The sequence below is a fragment of the Heliangelus exortis genome, chromosome 8 (assembly GCF_036169615.1).
Source record: "Heliangelus exortis chromosome 8, bHelExo1.hap1, whole genome shotgun sequence".
In the NCBI taxonomy this organism is placed as follows: domain Eukaryota; kingdom Metazoa; phylum Chordata; class Aves; order Apodiformes; family Trochilidae; genus Heliangelus; species Heliangelus exortis.
In genome coordinates, this window is record NC_092429.1 from 16,681,710 (window position 1) to 16,697,689 (window position 15,980).

At 40.0% G+C, this 15,980-nt stretch overlaps 1 protein-coding gene across 2 annotated transcripts in view; it reads right to left on the reverse strand.

Moving 5' to 3' along the window:
• Positions 1-2,675: 2,675 nt before the first annotated feature.
• The window catches only part of TGFBR3 (transforming growth factor beta receptor 3), a 113,259-nt gene continuing 99,954 nt past the window's right edge, over positions 2,676-15,980 (reverse strand). For both annotated transcript variants that reach the window (XM_071750694.1, XM_071750693.1), the window contains 3 exons: positions 14,182-14,217; positions 12,617-12,724; positions 2,676-6,484 (listed from right to left, as the gene is read on the reverse strand). In XM_071750694.1, coding sequence (XP_071606795.1) covers positions 6,366-6,484; positions 12,617-12,724; positions 14,182-14,217 — 263 coding nt within the window. In that variant the 3' untranslated portion in view covers positions 2,676-6,365. The remainder of the gene's footprint in view (positions 6,485-12,616; positions 12,725-14,181; positions 14,218-15,980) is intronic.

A 15,980-nucleotide genomic window follows, 5' to 3' on the forward strand; every position in this document is an offset into this window, starting at 1 on the left:
AAAAGCCAGACAGAGCTGCTTAGCTTATACAAAATCCTTATTTGTCTGGAAAAGTCTGTTAATAAAGGGCATATCACAAGGACAGACATATTCCAAAGTTACTGTCGCAGGTCCTGTCCCTGATAATCCCACCTGGTTTTTGGATGTAGGCGCTTGGTGCCGACAGGTCATGTCCCACCCTGAGGGCTCTTGATGCACTGGGGTCTGGTGATGCCCATGGCCAATGCGTGGCCTGAGATGCCTGAGAGCTCCAGCTTTTTCCAGGCCAAAGTGTGGCATGTCTTCAGCCTCCTGCTTCCAGACACTTTCTAACTGCTTCCTTCATGTTATTTTATAGCTTCCTTTCAGTGATTTAAATTTTCTGTGACAGGTTTTGGCACTCTGAATTTTTGTGGAAACCTAAATGTTCCTGCTTCAAATGCCCTGTATGAGCCTCTGACCTTTTCCTGTTTATTTTATTTTCCATTCTTAACAGTTAATGGTACTGATCACTTTTAGGATCACAGACGAATAAAAATACTGCACAGAGCAAAGACCTTCCTTACATCCCAGGCTCTTATGTCCACAGAGGCATATGCCTGCTGGTACTGAAGGGCAGATTGAGAGCTTTTTGATCCTGTCACTCCATTTATGAAGTAAATCTGCAAGTGAAACACGTAAAGAACTGAGAACACCATAGTCACTCAAAGGGATTGCACTTTGGTTTTAGCAAGCACACTATAAAATTTTTACATAGCAAACCAGCAAGTTTGCTGAGCCACTTGAAATGTTTTTAAATACTATCAGCTATCTCTGCTTAACACTTAATATTCTGATTTTTAAAAACTGATAAAATTTTTTGTCTGTACATTATGTTCTTTACTAGTGCTGGCAGCTCACTAGCAGCAGTAAGAGCAGAATGAGACTCCACCCAAGTATTTTTTATCCAATTCTTCAGACAGACGTGCCAAAATAGCTGGATGGAAAAAAATTTGTCATTCTAAGAAAGTGCAAGAGCAACAACATTTGTGCTGTTTTTCTTCTTCAGCTATCTGTAAACCAACTCTTTATACTTTTCCTAAACACAGTGAAGCTGCACAGCACAGCAAGTGCCAGGCTGGTGAGACTGGCTGCACAGCAGGCCTGGAGCCACCTTGGTGCACATCATCTTCTGGGTGCTTTGCTGAGTCCCTGAATGCCTCTGGCAAATGTGACTCTATAAAAATGTAATTTAAGCCACAACCTTCTCAGGGTAGGCGAACTGATGTAATTCAATCTTTCTTACGCAAAGAATTTGAACAGTGTAAATGCACCCAGGTTTGCAAGGCCAGCTCTAGGGCTGGAGATCTGGGAATATAATATAAAAACCAAGCTGAAAACAGACGTCCAGGCTCATAAATATCCACTTTAAATTGCAAAGTGACAGCTATGAAAATGCATCAAAATATTGGCTCTTTTTTCTTCTATATTGTCTTGGAGGAAACTGATAAATTTAATTCTGTTTAAAATGGAAGAGCTCTGGACTGTGTTTTCCCCAAAACTGGCACTTGGTATTTTTTTTAACTCTTTAGAATGCTTACTTCACTTAATATGCTTCACAGAAACACACATGCACAACACCAAGGCTTACTATGTAATATGGTAATACTCTTACTTCTTACTGTCTAAAAAATACTTGTGCAAGTATATCACAATTTGTTGGCTAATAATTGCATTTAAAGTTAATTCCTCATATAAGAGACTGATCATGCTTTCACACCATGTTTCAGTCAAAATACAAACCATAAAGATGAAGATGAAGAACAGTTACTGTACCTTGACACTGAGAATCAGCTCTATAGAGCTCATTTCCAGAGGAAGAAAACCTGAAATACAGTTGTTATGAAGCAGTAAATCTATTGCACCCCTGTGAGCTGCATCTCTTAGTCAACAACTAAGCTTAAGACTGCTTCCAATTAGTACCTTTTCTGTACTGAAAGAAACTTGATTTTTAAAAGTGATCATTTAGCATTTTGGTTTCCTTTCTTAGGGAATTCTTTCATGAGTTAATAACCACAACCCTTGGATAACCCACAGCAACACCACTGAGGCTGGCTCCCCCAGGCTGCCTATAAAGAGTATTTTGCACATGAAATACAGGAAACAAAGCAATAAGCAGGATAGCAAACACCCAAATCCTTGACCTGCTGATACACAGTCAAGCTACAGGAAGATGCTTCAGTAATTTCAGCATCTCAGCTTTGCTCATGTGCTCAGTAAATTTGACAACAAGTATCCAGAAGCCCAGGGGAGCTCTGCTGCCTCAGCCAGGGCACTAACAACAGACCTGAGCCTGACTGTGCCCAAGCCAAGCTTTGTGCAGGATGGGACTGAGGATGTGTCTTGACATGCAATAATGAATCACCTGCAGGATGAGAGTTCTGGACTTCTAATTAGAGTGAAGAAAACAAGCACTTAACTAAATAACCTACTGGTTTCTGCAAGAAACCACAATACAGAGAAGCCAACCAAAGCCAATGGACAAAAGCACACAGAAAGGAAAAACCCGAGGTGGTTCTACAGAATTAAATCCTGCCTTAACACACACAACTCCCACGGAAGTTTATGGCACACGAGGACTCACATGGCAGTGACACAAAACTTGATCTACTGCTGTAAACTCTGTACAACTTCAAATAAATGATTCATTGCATCAGTTATTAATAAATCGATATATATTTTATTATGCACAAGAGACTAAGGTGACATGAATGACACTGTGGTTATCAAAACTGTACAACTATGTGTTTCCACAAGTCTCTGAAATACTGAACATAATATGAAATACAAATGGGGTGTTCAGACTGGCCACAGGTATTAGCAACTAAATTTATCCCATTCTTTGATTTAAAAAATCTGGCATTTGAATCTTAAAAAAATGTATTTATTTGATAGTGAGAATATTATGTTTGGAACTGGTAGGAACATGGCAGCAAAGATGTAATAACTCTATGAACACCCCAGAAATGACAAACATCAACAGAGCAGAACAGTCACCTCACATGAAGGGCTGTCAGCACAACCAACAGTACAGTCTCCTTGTGAAGCATGAGGTAGATATACGTAACAAAGAATGGTACATACAGGGGAGAAATTGTTAGAAAAGGGTAGGGGAAGGTTACAATCATCAACATCTACAGATATTTTGCAAAACCCATTTCCATGTGGAAAATGCTACAAAAACAGCATAACAAAGATCTGACTTCTCCAGACATGGATTTAGCAATGTCCCAAACCACGTACTGTAAAGGGTTAGAGTGAGCGATTAGCTGACGCATGACACAACGAGCAGCCTACTTTGGAGTTAAGTACATTACTAACAGCTTTTGCAGGCAGCAAGTGTCCCTTTTAAGCCCAGTCCTCCCGTTCTTACATAAGAAGTTCCTTTGCAGTCAGTTCCACCACCCTGACATTTACCCCCAAGCCCAAGCCTCCAAAGCCCTGCTTTAAACCCTTGGCTGGGACAGGAGTGTCTCCCTGGCCTTCCACACCCCACAGGTACCTCCCACGAGAGGCCCAGCTCTGTGAGACCAAGGTTTGACAGAGATGGGAACCAGTGGCTTTGGGGTTACACCCTCAGGAGCTTGACACACCACACAGAAACCTGCAGTGGAGACAAATGGCTGCTATAAAAGTAGACCTTCCAGGTGCACCAGCACTCTGAACTGCAGGCAGCTTAACACCTGCTGGAAAGTACTGTACAATTTTGTATTAAAGCTATTAACTGGGAATGTCTGGGTTCAGTTCTCTCTCTTTACCAAAGCAGAAATGGCTGTTCCATCTGCTAAGCAATCACATGTAGTTTTGGTATCCTCCAATAAACAACTAATTCAGATTGATTACAGTTGCTGAATTAAGTAGCTGAGTACATCAAAAGTTCATTAATTTAAACTGTATTTCAAATACAACTCAAGAAATGGAATCTTTGATCTTTATATATTTTTGGTTTATCCAGCGGTAAAAAGAAATCGAAATTATTTTAAAATTAGAGTAAATTTTTGATAAAAATATTGATAATGCAGCATGTTTCCCTCAAAAACATACAATCACCTATTTTACATAAAATTTCTCAACCTGTTCATCCCAAGAACCAAATCTAGTACTTCCTATGAGAAACTACCTAATAAAACATCTGAGGAAGGAAAGGGTTAAAACAGGAAAAAATTTACAGAATATGTAAATTTCACAGTAAATGAAATTAAAAATTTCATATAGAGTAACTTACATTTATCTAAAACATTTAAATATATCTTTATACAGAATTTAATGTAGTAAAATATAGCTATGATTGAACTTAAAGACTCTATAGTCTTCTTTGAAGACATCTTTAAAGACTTTACACATAGAATATGTTTATACAATACATTCTGCTGAAGGTTAGGCAAAGCGCTTTCTTTTCAACCACACAGGTAGCACATTCATCCCCCTGACACCTCAGAACAGCCAATCCTGCACACCCTTACACATGGGGATAACTACACTTAAGTGACAATCCTGTTGATGTCACCAAGCCTACTCGTTGGCCTGGTAACAAATAACACTTTGTATGTCTAACTCCATACACTGACCATCTCCATGGGAAAGCAGCCATAAGATGTGTAGAGTTAAGCATGTGTTTGTACTAGAAAGGATGAGGTGTGTAGTTATTCATATGCATAAATGTCTGCAGGATTAGTAACAGGTTTGATTTAAAGTGAGTAATATTCCACTCCATCCTGGGCAATTATATCTATTGCATATCTTGCACTTTGACCATCCTGGCATCAGCAAGGCACAAGTGTAGGATCAGCAAAAGAAATCTGCAGCTCAGACTTCAGAGGGGACTCTCACTCTAGTGTAATGAATTCCCTTCTCCTGTTGCAGAACACAGGTAACCTCCACTAAAATTAATGAAAGCTACTCTTCTCATTTTAAGACAAAAAAACCCAAAACAGTGCTCATTTTTCCTCAAAGGAGAAGGATCAGTAGAACACATTACAATTACAAAGTGGCACCATAACAGTCAAACAGTTATACATTAAAAGTGTTACTTTTCATTTGGCATTGATTTGGTCAAGATACAGCAATGGCACTTAAAAAATACTCTGACAATCAGTACCTTTCTGCCATTCCCATATTCTGACACTACTTTGGGACTATCCAACTGCAGTGTTTGTAAAACGGTTTGACAAATGCAACTGCACAACTATCTTAAGAGATTAATTTCAATAGGCAGTATTCTGCATCATAGGCTCTACTGTGCATTCTTTGAGCCCTCAAAACCATCTCTTAATTCAAAGGGAATTTGGGATATCTAAAGGATTAGAACCAAATCACCTTTTTTATCTCCTCTATCTACCTAGTATAAATGGAAGAAACAGTATTATATTTCTGTTTTATATATATGTATGCACTATATATTTTATATATGGAAGGAAGACTGAGCTGATTTCCCAACTGTTAAAGTGATAAGTTAGGCTCTGTATACTACGGTATACATCTATTTGCATAAAGACCTTGCCATTAAAGGTACACACAAATCTATGTTAGTGCACAAGAACATTATTTGTTTTAATGTTTGTGTGTGCCTGTATTTGGTATAGTAGATAAAAAAAAAAAATCTCTTACTAAAAAGCTTTGGCCCAGAGAACAAGAAAGGGAATGTTAAGAGTGTGCTCTTCTCCAATTAGCAAATCAATGCATATTAAAGCAAAAATACCTGGAACCTGAAGCTGCAAACACAACAGGAAAGCAAATGAGATGCTGTAGCTATAAGCTTAACAAAACAAAGGTTACTCAAAAGTGGCTAAACACTGCTGAAGAAATAAAATGTTATTAACCGAAGATACCTGACCTTGAGGCTCTCTTGCTTAAACAAGTAGAAATCCTTTGACCCAAGACAGTCTTTGTTCTGCTTATCTTGTTGAATTCCCTTAATGAATACCTTGTGTGAATGAGAAGGTTTAGGAAAAGAAAAAAGTCATATAGACAAAGCAGCATTTTTCCAAACTGGCATAGATTTCACATTGAGGGCCCAGGGACCCCTACAACAGGTTGCAGTACTGTAAAATTAGTAGCTTTGTCACATGTAGCATAACTTGCTATAGAAGATCCAACAGGCTGCACACTCACACACACAGTGGCTTTCCCAAAAGAAAATCAGTCTTTTTTTTCTTTTTTTTTTTTTTTTTTTTCTTTTTTTTTTCCTTTTTTTTTTTTTTTTCCTGTCTCTCTCCTCTCTCTAGAAAAATCTCTCATTTTTCTCAAAAGCAACCAAACCAATCCTTTTAACTTTAAAATGCTGATGTCCACACACAGTCCTTGGAACCTCTGCACTCTTCTCTTGCTCCTCAGTGGTTCCCCTGGAGCTAAGTTGCACTGCTGCTGGAGCACGGGGTGCTCTGGGTGCTGCCGATGCTGTGTGCTGCGCTGCTGTTCTCGGAGGCTGGCGGGGATGTAGGGACCTGCTGTCTTCCTGCTGCTTCTCCTGGGAATAAGGGGAGAGAAAAAGGAGGGGGTGGGAAAAGAGGGATGTTAGATGTCATAAAAACAACGATCCACTCCAGTCCAGTCTTGCCCTTATGGTGGTCTGTACTTCCATGCAATGAACATCTTGGGTGACAGACTTTACATGGTTACTAGATGTTGGCACCTCAGCATTGCTAAGTGCATGGGGAAAATGATGCTGCTGGTTCCTTAAGCATTTTAAAAGCAGTTGGTAGCTAAACTTTAAAAGGTAGTTGAGCAAGATACAGACTGTCCATCTTCTTTTGTCAGCTGTCACTCAAATGGGTCCCATTACATGACTGAAATTGCTTTATAGCTTTGACTGTTCCATGGAAAAAGGCCAATGAATGTAGGCTTTATTTTAGTGCCAGTTTATAGAGCAGCATATTTACTAAAACTGGAGCTGAAGACAACGTTCTCCAGTCAGCAGGATACCACAAATCCTAAGACATGGCCAGTTTTCTTCATGCAGGAAAACAACAGGCTACCCTGCAAAATTGCTTTGATTTACTCCATATATAACATGCAGAAAGTTCCCCTATAGCTGTCACAGAATGCGTAGTACTTGCAGCCTGTAGTGACAACAAGCCTCATAATTTCTTGTTAATTGTTTACTGATGATAAATTAAAAGCTCTGTTATTTGGATTGCCAAATCAAGCACTAGGAGTTAAAGCCAAATGTATGGGTCCTGACAAAACCTAGATTTTTGTTTGCTTTCCTCACACCCTTTCTGCACCCGTGGCTGGGATCTGATAGAAGAAATTCATCGCTCAACTATCATGGAAGTAAAAGCCACACCATTACATGAATACCCACAAGACCATCATGAGGCCATGTAGAAAACAAACTGTGGCATTTTTTGAAGATACAGTACTCAAATATGCAATCTTGATAATACTACAAAATAGTCTCTTCAAAACAGATGTTGAGACTAACTTTATTTAACATGCACAGTAGCCTCAGCATGGCCGCATGGCCAGGCTGCTGCTGCTGCTGGGGCTGCAGACCAATGGAGGTGCAGTCAGCACCAGCACCTTTCCCAGCAAAGGAGCAAGATGCAAATGTTTTGCCAGCTCACAGACAGGAACAATTGGGAAAGATCAAAGGCTGGTACATCTTCTGCCTTGTGAGTTTACACCAAAACAGATCTCCTGCTTCCTATTGCCCCAGGTTATTTGAAACTTGATGCCATGGGCTAGGCCTGCAGAGTCCAATTTTTCGTCCCTGCTCAGGATTTTGTAGAGCTCCCACTCCCCAGTCACTGCTTCAGTGACAGGTTGAAGGCTGGAGGCACAGCCTGCATCCAGAGGGTTACAGAGCCGGGATGATCCAGCTTCCTCCCGCGGGAGCTGTGCTGGCACATCACCATGCCCTGTGTGCTGCTGTCCAGCTGCCAGAGCCCCCAGCTCCTCGGAATGCAGCCGCAGAGGAAGTGTGCATTTAACGCTTCTGTGGCCAGAGCATGGCCTTCTGCAGGCTGCTCAGTATTCAGAGGTCTGCTACAAAGAAGGGAAGTCTGAGGATTTTTTCACAGTAGAGGTTGCAAGTGCTCTTTGTAATGGAAACCAGTGGGTTTGCTGCTAGCTCAGGCTGCAGCCACAGCTGTTAAGTGCAAGTAAGGCCCTGCAAAGCACAGCTCTTGCCTTACACCCCACTGGTTCAGGAATGGGGAAGAAAAGGGATGAGAGAGGACAGAAAAACAACAAACTAAACCGCTAAGCCACATTGCCCAGGAGGCCAACAAAATATTTAAAAAGAGGGTTAGGATCTCACTGGTGAATTCAGCACTCAGTTCAGCATTTCCTCTTGTGAGCAGATTTTTATTTCTTTTTCTCCAGTGGAAGTAATGACCACCTCACTGGTCTACGAGCAGCAGATTCCTGCTCACATGCAGCAGGTCAGAATCTACCCCCCAGTCATCTCCAAAGAAACCAAGTTTCAGCTCTAACTTGAACTGGAAACAGCTTTGCAACTCAACAGAATCGACTGTACAAAATCAGTGTCTGTTACCGTGCTGTAAAAGCTTTAAAAAGCCTTGTTTGGAGGTCTTCCCCTCCTGACTTGTTTGTGTACAAGTCTTCCTTTTGTACCACAGGATATGCTTATAAAGGCAGAGATAAGCAAACTCCCTTTCTCTAAAACGAAACAAGCGACCACAAACACCAGAAACCAGCAAGCTGGTGATCCCCGACCCAGGCAGCGGGCTGAGGAACGGCGGCCGCTCGGCTCCCCCGGCAGGGCCCCCGCTGGCTCTGCTTGCAGCTTCCCTGTCACCCATCCTACAAACCACATGACTGCACACAGCTCTGCGTCAGCCTCGGCATGTCAATACAATCTGTATGCATTTAGCCATAAATTCGCTTATAAGCTAAACATATGTTTTTATTTTATGGCAAAGTGACAAATGCAAAGCCGGAGTCCCCGTGCGAGCCCAGCTGCTTGGCTCTAATGCTCCCAGCTCCTCTGGAAAGCGACTTAGGAGGCACCTTCCCTTCAGTTTGAGCTGGGAGCCCCCTTCCCTCTGCTGTAACTCGATTAGCTCTGCAGCACCTCAAGCATATACCACAATCTCTTGGGGAACAACAAAAAATCCTCAGTGTCCTGAATAAAAAATCCAAATCACCGTGACATTTTGAATGCAAGCTAGGAGCTACATTTGGACCGGCTGATTTTTCCTACGTTTTACTTCTTAAAAACGGAGCTAATCTGTAGCAAAGTATTTTAAACACATATTCACTAAAAGACTATAGAGAAAGATAAGTTATCGCTGAAGAGAAATTCTCCATCCACCCTTTTCATGTAAACAGCTTCGTGTATCTCACGATACTGACCCAGAACTGCTCAAAATGGACATGTCTCATCTATTGACAGTAAACAAGCTCTTACCCATCTGAATGCGACAGCATGCACTTTGTTATTCACACTTAGGAAAGCTGCCAGTTGTACTCCCTGTCCAGGAAGTCTGAATGTTTGCTTTTCTATCTCCATTTGCCAAATATAATTGGTTGCTATGTCAGTTTATTTAAAATCAGATCCCATAAAAAAGGGAGAAGTGGGGGAGGAGGGACGCTTTTAACTTCTCAGATTTTGGAACATTTTATCCTCTTAACTTGTTCCGCTGCCTGGAGAAGGAAAGCACAGTTTCTGAGAGAATGAAGCAACTCTGCAACACAGCATTTCATTTACTTGGTTTAGTAGCCTCATTACCTAATCAGACCTGTGCCTGTCCCTTCCTACGTGTGGTCAGCTACTCCTAATAAGGCAGATATTCTATTGGCAGATACTTAAATGGTTAAATTTTGAAGGGTTTTTGCATCCACAGACACTACAAGATTTTTGCTTCTAAGACTCCCAAATAAATTGGGTTAATTTGGGGAAATCTCTGCTACTCTCCCTTTCTTCTTGTGTCATCTCTGAGCAGAACCAACACCACTGTGGAAAGCTTTCAACCACTTTTCACATCCTTTAATTGAATGAAAAGATCAAAAGTATAGAGTCCTTTTGAAGATGAGTCAGCTAAAATTCCTCCTCAGTTGCATAATCCTAGCTTCCCTCCTCTCCTCCCCTACTATCTGTGTATCTTGGAATATCTGTACTCAATGTTGAACTGTTTCAGAAAATTAGAGTATTAGAGTATTTTAAAGCACAATCTTGATGCTTTGGCAGAAAACTGATTTTTTCATTACTGAAATCAGCAAAAGTCCTACATGAAAAACCCAACACAATAAACCCCATTCAATATTTTGAGGTGAAATTTTGCTTATTTTGTAGTTCATTCCTGCTGTCAATTGTTAACGGCCTATCATGACAAACAAAAAGCTCATTCATGTAAAGCTTTCTCAGTCCTAGAACGAGTCTGTTAGTAGAGACACACTGATACAATTGTATCAGCAAAATTTACTACTGACAAAAAGGTGGCCTTTTGCTGTATTGCATAAATAGCATTACAGCACTTCACACATGTCAGTTTTGCCATTCTCTACTCATAGTAGCTTTTGTCCGTGCTCTGAGTATCAGCAAAACACAGTTCTGGAACGAACTAATATTTTCCAGCCTTTGGTCTAAATCCTGTCTTAGGAAACCAGTATTACTTACAACAGATGAGATTTCAGAGCACAATTCAGCTATGCATGAATTCTTTAATGGCAAAAGACAGCCACTCTGTAGATGAAATTTAGATTTTTTTCCCCTCTCTTATTTTAATAAGAAATAAAAGCCTACAGCCAGCTCTAAAATGTTTCCACTGCAGCTGGATTATCTTGTCTGCCACAGCAGTTGTCCTCTAAGAGACTGTCCCTGCCAGAGCCTTGACTGCACTCTGCTGCATGCTGTGCTTTGTTTATGTGCATGGGAACATAGGTTCACTTTCACAATCCAAACCAGATAACTTCTTAAATATTTTTTGTCATTTCTGTGATTCTCTGATATGGTGAGTTACAATGTCCCCTTTTTGTCAGGCCTTTTTCTCCTCTTATTTTCAGCTTTCAAATACTAAGAGCAGCTGGTCCCTCCACTACTTCTAAGTGGTCACTATAACTGATGGGCTTCGTTACCGTAATTCTTTTCATGGGATTGGTCCAAGTCCTATTGCTGCTGAAGGATTTATCATGTTGATTTCCCTGTATTCCTTGACTACTGACACACAACACATGTCTATAGATAGTTCTGTATGTGAACAGAGATTGAACTTCCACAAATGCAGGACCAATGATATCAGTTTGTTTTAACTTTTTTGTTATTAAGGCTACCTATTTGGAAATTACCTTCTTAATGCATAAATTTACCCATTGAAATTGCATTTACTTTTCTTCCACAATGTTTCAGTAGTATATGAGGTAGAATTATACTGTTCATATATATTATCACAACCTTTACATTTTCTACATTTGCCTCAGTTCCAAACAAGCTTCATACACAGCTGATGCATTGAGAAGCATTCAACTGCTTCTACAAAACTGCTGTATTGCCAACTGGAAAAATACCCACTTCTTTTTTCCAAGTTAACATAAGCTCCTGGGACATAGTATTTACAGAAGCTCTGACCCACAGGGCTGGATTCTTGCTCCTAAATAGCATTCATGACGTTTTAGATGCCATAAAGACCCTGAGTGGGCGACAGTATTCCAGAGCTTCATAGCTGCACAGGTTTGAAGTCACTGGCCTCACATTCTCCCTGCCTCCCAGAGATCTTGTTGTGGTCTTGCAAGGTCAAAAGTGGAAGTAGTTGGAGGTCCAACATAGTGTAAGGATCCCAAGACACACCATAATGCAGCAACAGCCAAGGTCAGATACTGCAAATTAAAGCCCTCTAAGTGTCCAGGCTTAGCCTGTACCACCTTGCAGATTACAAGCAACAGAAAACTCCCAAAACTCACTCCTCTTCCAATAGAGCACAGCATTTCTGCTAACTTACTTCAGGATAGAAAAAATTCTGAGGAGAGACTGAAGAATTATCTATGCATGAAGGCTGCACCAATTCAAGCATATTCCTGGTTACTTGGTTGGACACAATTAAGTGAGATTACACACAAGTTGAAGAATGGAAGAATAATTACTTGGGACAAAAATCCTGTGTAGCCAAGGCCCAAGAAAAATTTTCAAGTCTAGTTACATTCAAAATATGTCCATGTATTACCTATTTGGCCCACTTCTTGTAGTGATCACATCATATTCCCGGTCACATGAGCCTAATTTAGTAACCACAAGAATTTTTGAAAAAGGAATATGGGAACCAAAAGGGATCCATTAGCTGAAATGTTAACTAAATTTGAAATACAAAGATGTTAATGAAAATGCACAAGCCAGCAATACTCAGTTTTACTCATGTCCCAGGTGAGTTTTCAAGATTTTCATTTAAAATTATTTTGGCAAATTGTAAATCATGTTCATAATGTGTAACACCTCCCTTTAGGGAAGGGTGTGTCTCAATCTGCTGATACACACCAACAGCCTTATGGGAGAAGTTGCTGGAAAACACCCTTGCAAGAATAGAGAGCAAGAAAAAAGGTCCAGGGCAGCTTTTGCTAGGCCCCCTCCCCTTTCCTTTCATCTTGCAACCACATTTCTTGCAGCATGACCTGCACTGGGGTCTGTAAGAGCTCTTACACTTACCTGTGTGAGAGTAGATAAACCAGAGTGCTCCTGTTAGCAGGGCTCCAATTACAAATGCTGCAAAAGCAATGCCCACAACAGTCAGCGTGTCCAGACCGTAGAACACAGCTACAAAATAAACACACAACAGCAAGGATTTTTTATCTTCAGAGACAAATACTATTTTACAAAAATACACCCTTACACTTTCATAGAAAAGCTTTTTAAATACTCATAGTTAATTAAGCACCATTTTAAAGGAACAGACTGGCAGATTTGCATGAAGGAAATAGAAGTGATGCTTTCAGAGACCGGCTTCAGTCCACCCAACTGTTCCATGTGACAAATAAAAACCCCAGCTCAGCACACCCATATCAGGAAAATGTTATAAAAATTAAGCATTTTCTGTTGTCTGTTAATAACTTGCTCTCAATTAAATAGCCATGTATCTTAAAAAACGTGTTTTGAAAAGGCTGAGATTTCTGGCAAAAGATGCTTTTTGTTTAAGTGCCCTAACATTCAAGCAAACTTTCCCTTGCATTGCCTGCAAGTTCAGTCTGAAAATCTAGGTGGAGAACGGAACTGCTGTTAAGAGGGAAGAGATGCCAGCAAAAAGTCAGCGAAAACATAAATAGAAACAATTGTTTTTCACATTTGGCAATGCTTTCTGTAACTGAAATTAATTCCAGAACACAAAAATAGAAACACACACATGCAAATCACTTTCTAGGGGAGAGGCCCTTTTGCATTACCATTTCAAGGGTAACAGCATCTGGTTCCTGGATTTATTGCCCCCCAATGTTAATCATCTAAACAGAGAAACTTCCAGCTTTTGTGATTTTCTTTTTTGATGATTTGAAATACTTAAAAAATAATAATCACTCTTTTAGCAATCATTTGAGGAAATACCTTCTTACAAAAATGATTTCTAGTTTCAGTATTTTTAATGTCTCCCAGTACACAAAATGGCTCAGGCCAGCGAATAACATTTTATTGACTAAGCTGGCCAGAAAATAAGCATACTGGAGTATTCTTCAGTGGAATTCAGGTTCTTAAACTTAAACACAACCAATACCCTCACTATATGTTCCTGCATCCAACAGCTGTCCCTATGCACATCTCTCAGCCCAAAAGCTCCTTAGATCCTCAGGGCAATTCATATTTTGACAAATGTCTTATCCAGCAGTTCCTGTTGGCAAGGCCTTCAGAACAAATTTTTGGGTGCCTGTGACCAGGTTTGCATAGGTAAAACCTGATAGATACTGGCTTAGGTTTTTCTTCCCTTTCCTCTATGAGACTATTTCTGATCCCTTTGACCACATCTGGTCATTTTAAATGCAAACAGAAAAGACTTCCCTAAAACTAACTGGCCACAAGATACCAGTCAGTGTCTTTTCCTCTTAGGAGAAAACTTAGTAGAAAGGAGAAAGTAACAGAGGGGCTGAAGTGAGAGAAACAATCTCTCATTCCTCTTACTATTTTGAATAAATTTAGTCTCAAAGGCTGAAGATAATTTTCTTCATTGATCTAATATTTTCTTGTCAAACATTTAAAGCTTAAGAAAGATGGGTTTAAGAGTTACTTACGTGGTTGTCTCACATTTGGCTTTGGAAGGGACGGATCTGATAAAAAAAATAATCACAAAACATTAATTAGACAGAGTTCTACATATAGTCTATAAACTATGCAAGCAACCTTCTGTCTCACAGAAAGACATCATTTAGATGATGTCTAAATGAGTTTCTACAAACCAGAAACTTCAGGAAAACCAGCCGGAAAATAATCTTGCTCAACTCAGAAAAAAATCTGTTTGTATCCTGGTCATTCCTTGGAGGAGCAAACCTACAGTATAGTTCATGTAGCATATATTTTGCTGGCAGGAACACCACAACCTTTCCCACTCAGATATCATCAGGTTAGGCTCCCTATATGGAGCTCTTAAAAAGCACAGACTGCAAAGGCTGTTTCAAGGTGATTATGTTAATCTGACTACTCACTGATCACAAACATGAGACACCAGAATGCCAGAATCAAAGACAAAAAAAATTTGAAACCAAATACTGGCTATCACCACTAAAGAAAAGTCAGTATTTTGGTGTGATAAACACTGCTTTGTCCAAATTGCATGAGTATGTCGATTCACACATTTTCCTGAGTCCTACCTGGTATTCTGTCTTAGAAGTTGGGTGGTTTGTTTTTGTTTTTTTCATTGTTTATTTCATTTGTTTTGTCTTTTTAGTTATATGTAGGAAATAAAGAACATAGCTGTGATATCAAAGCTAATCATTCTTGGCAACAATATCAAACATCATCAGCAGCATGTAACAGAGAGATAAGTAAACACATAAAAAAATGAAGAATTTTCCCTTCTTTTGCCTAACTTGCTTCTCTTATCTTTCTCCAAGAATGCCACCTCAAGCAGAAGAGGCAGAGATTCTGGCTTCAGACCTGAGGACCTGTTTGGTTAGCTGCAGTTTGCTTCTGGATTGCCCAGTAAGCTACAGACCTCATTTAAATTCTGGCATGTCCAAGCATGTTCAGTGCAACAGCTGTAAGAGACACTGGTAGAATAGTGTCTCAATACTTGCTTTTGTACATTTAGTAACTGAAAAAAAATTTAGTAATTGCACAGTGACACAAAAATATTGAAAATAAATATTTCTCTAAAGTATTCTTAAGCCCAAGACTTTGCTTCTAACTTCTAAAACCCAAATGGGAGTGTTAAGCTTCCAGCAATATCCTGTAAGATCATTAAGCTCTGAGACACATATGCCTACAATATCCAAATAAGGGTTTTAATCTTCCACTGTATTACTGCCACTTGTTCTAACATGACCATCTCTTCCAAATCACTTCTAGTAGGATGGCAGGAACCAGGTGGAACTGTACTACAAACCAGGTGAGAACAGGGTTGGGGGGATTGTGCCTATACCAGGTAAGCTGGAAAGCCATCAAGTGCACTAACAGCAAAAGCATAACTGAATGTGAGATTTGTGAGGAGGGCTGGACTGAAACCAAGGAACACTGAACAGTACAATCATGGGTAAGGGCACTATCTGATTGTCCAAACACTCCACTGGCATATCCCACATGCCAAGAAAATGCTTTCTGAGCTGAGAGAAAAATAGATTTTCCATGCTCATTCTGTCACTGGCCTCTCTACAGAGAATATAAGTCTGCTAATTAATAATAGACTGTGTAGCCCATTATCAGTTCTCCCCAGTGAGTCAGCTCTTACATGTATTTTAATGTGGGTTGCTCAGAGCAACACAGAAGCAGTGGGAATCCTTGTGGGTCCAAGAAAAGCATCTAATTAAAAAATGTTATCAGTCAGCCTGACAATAATCTAGAAATGATCATGATTTTCTATACCTTTGTAGGATAG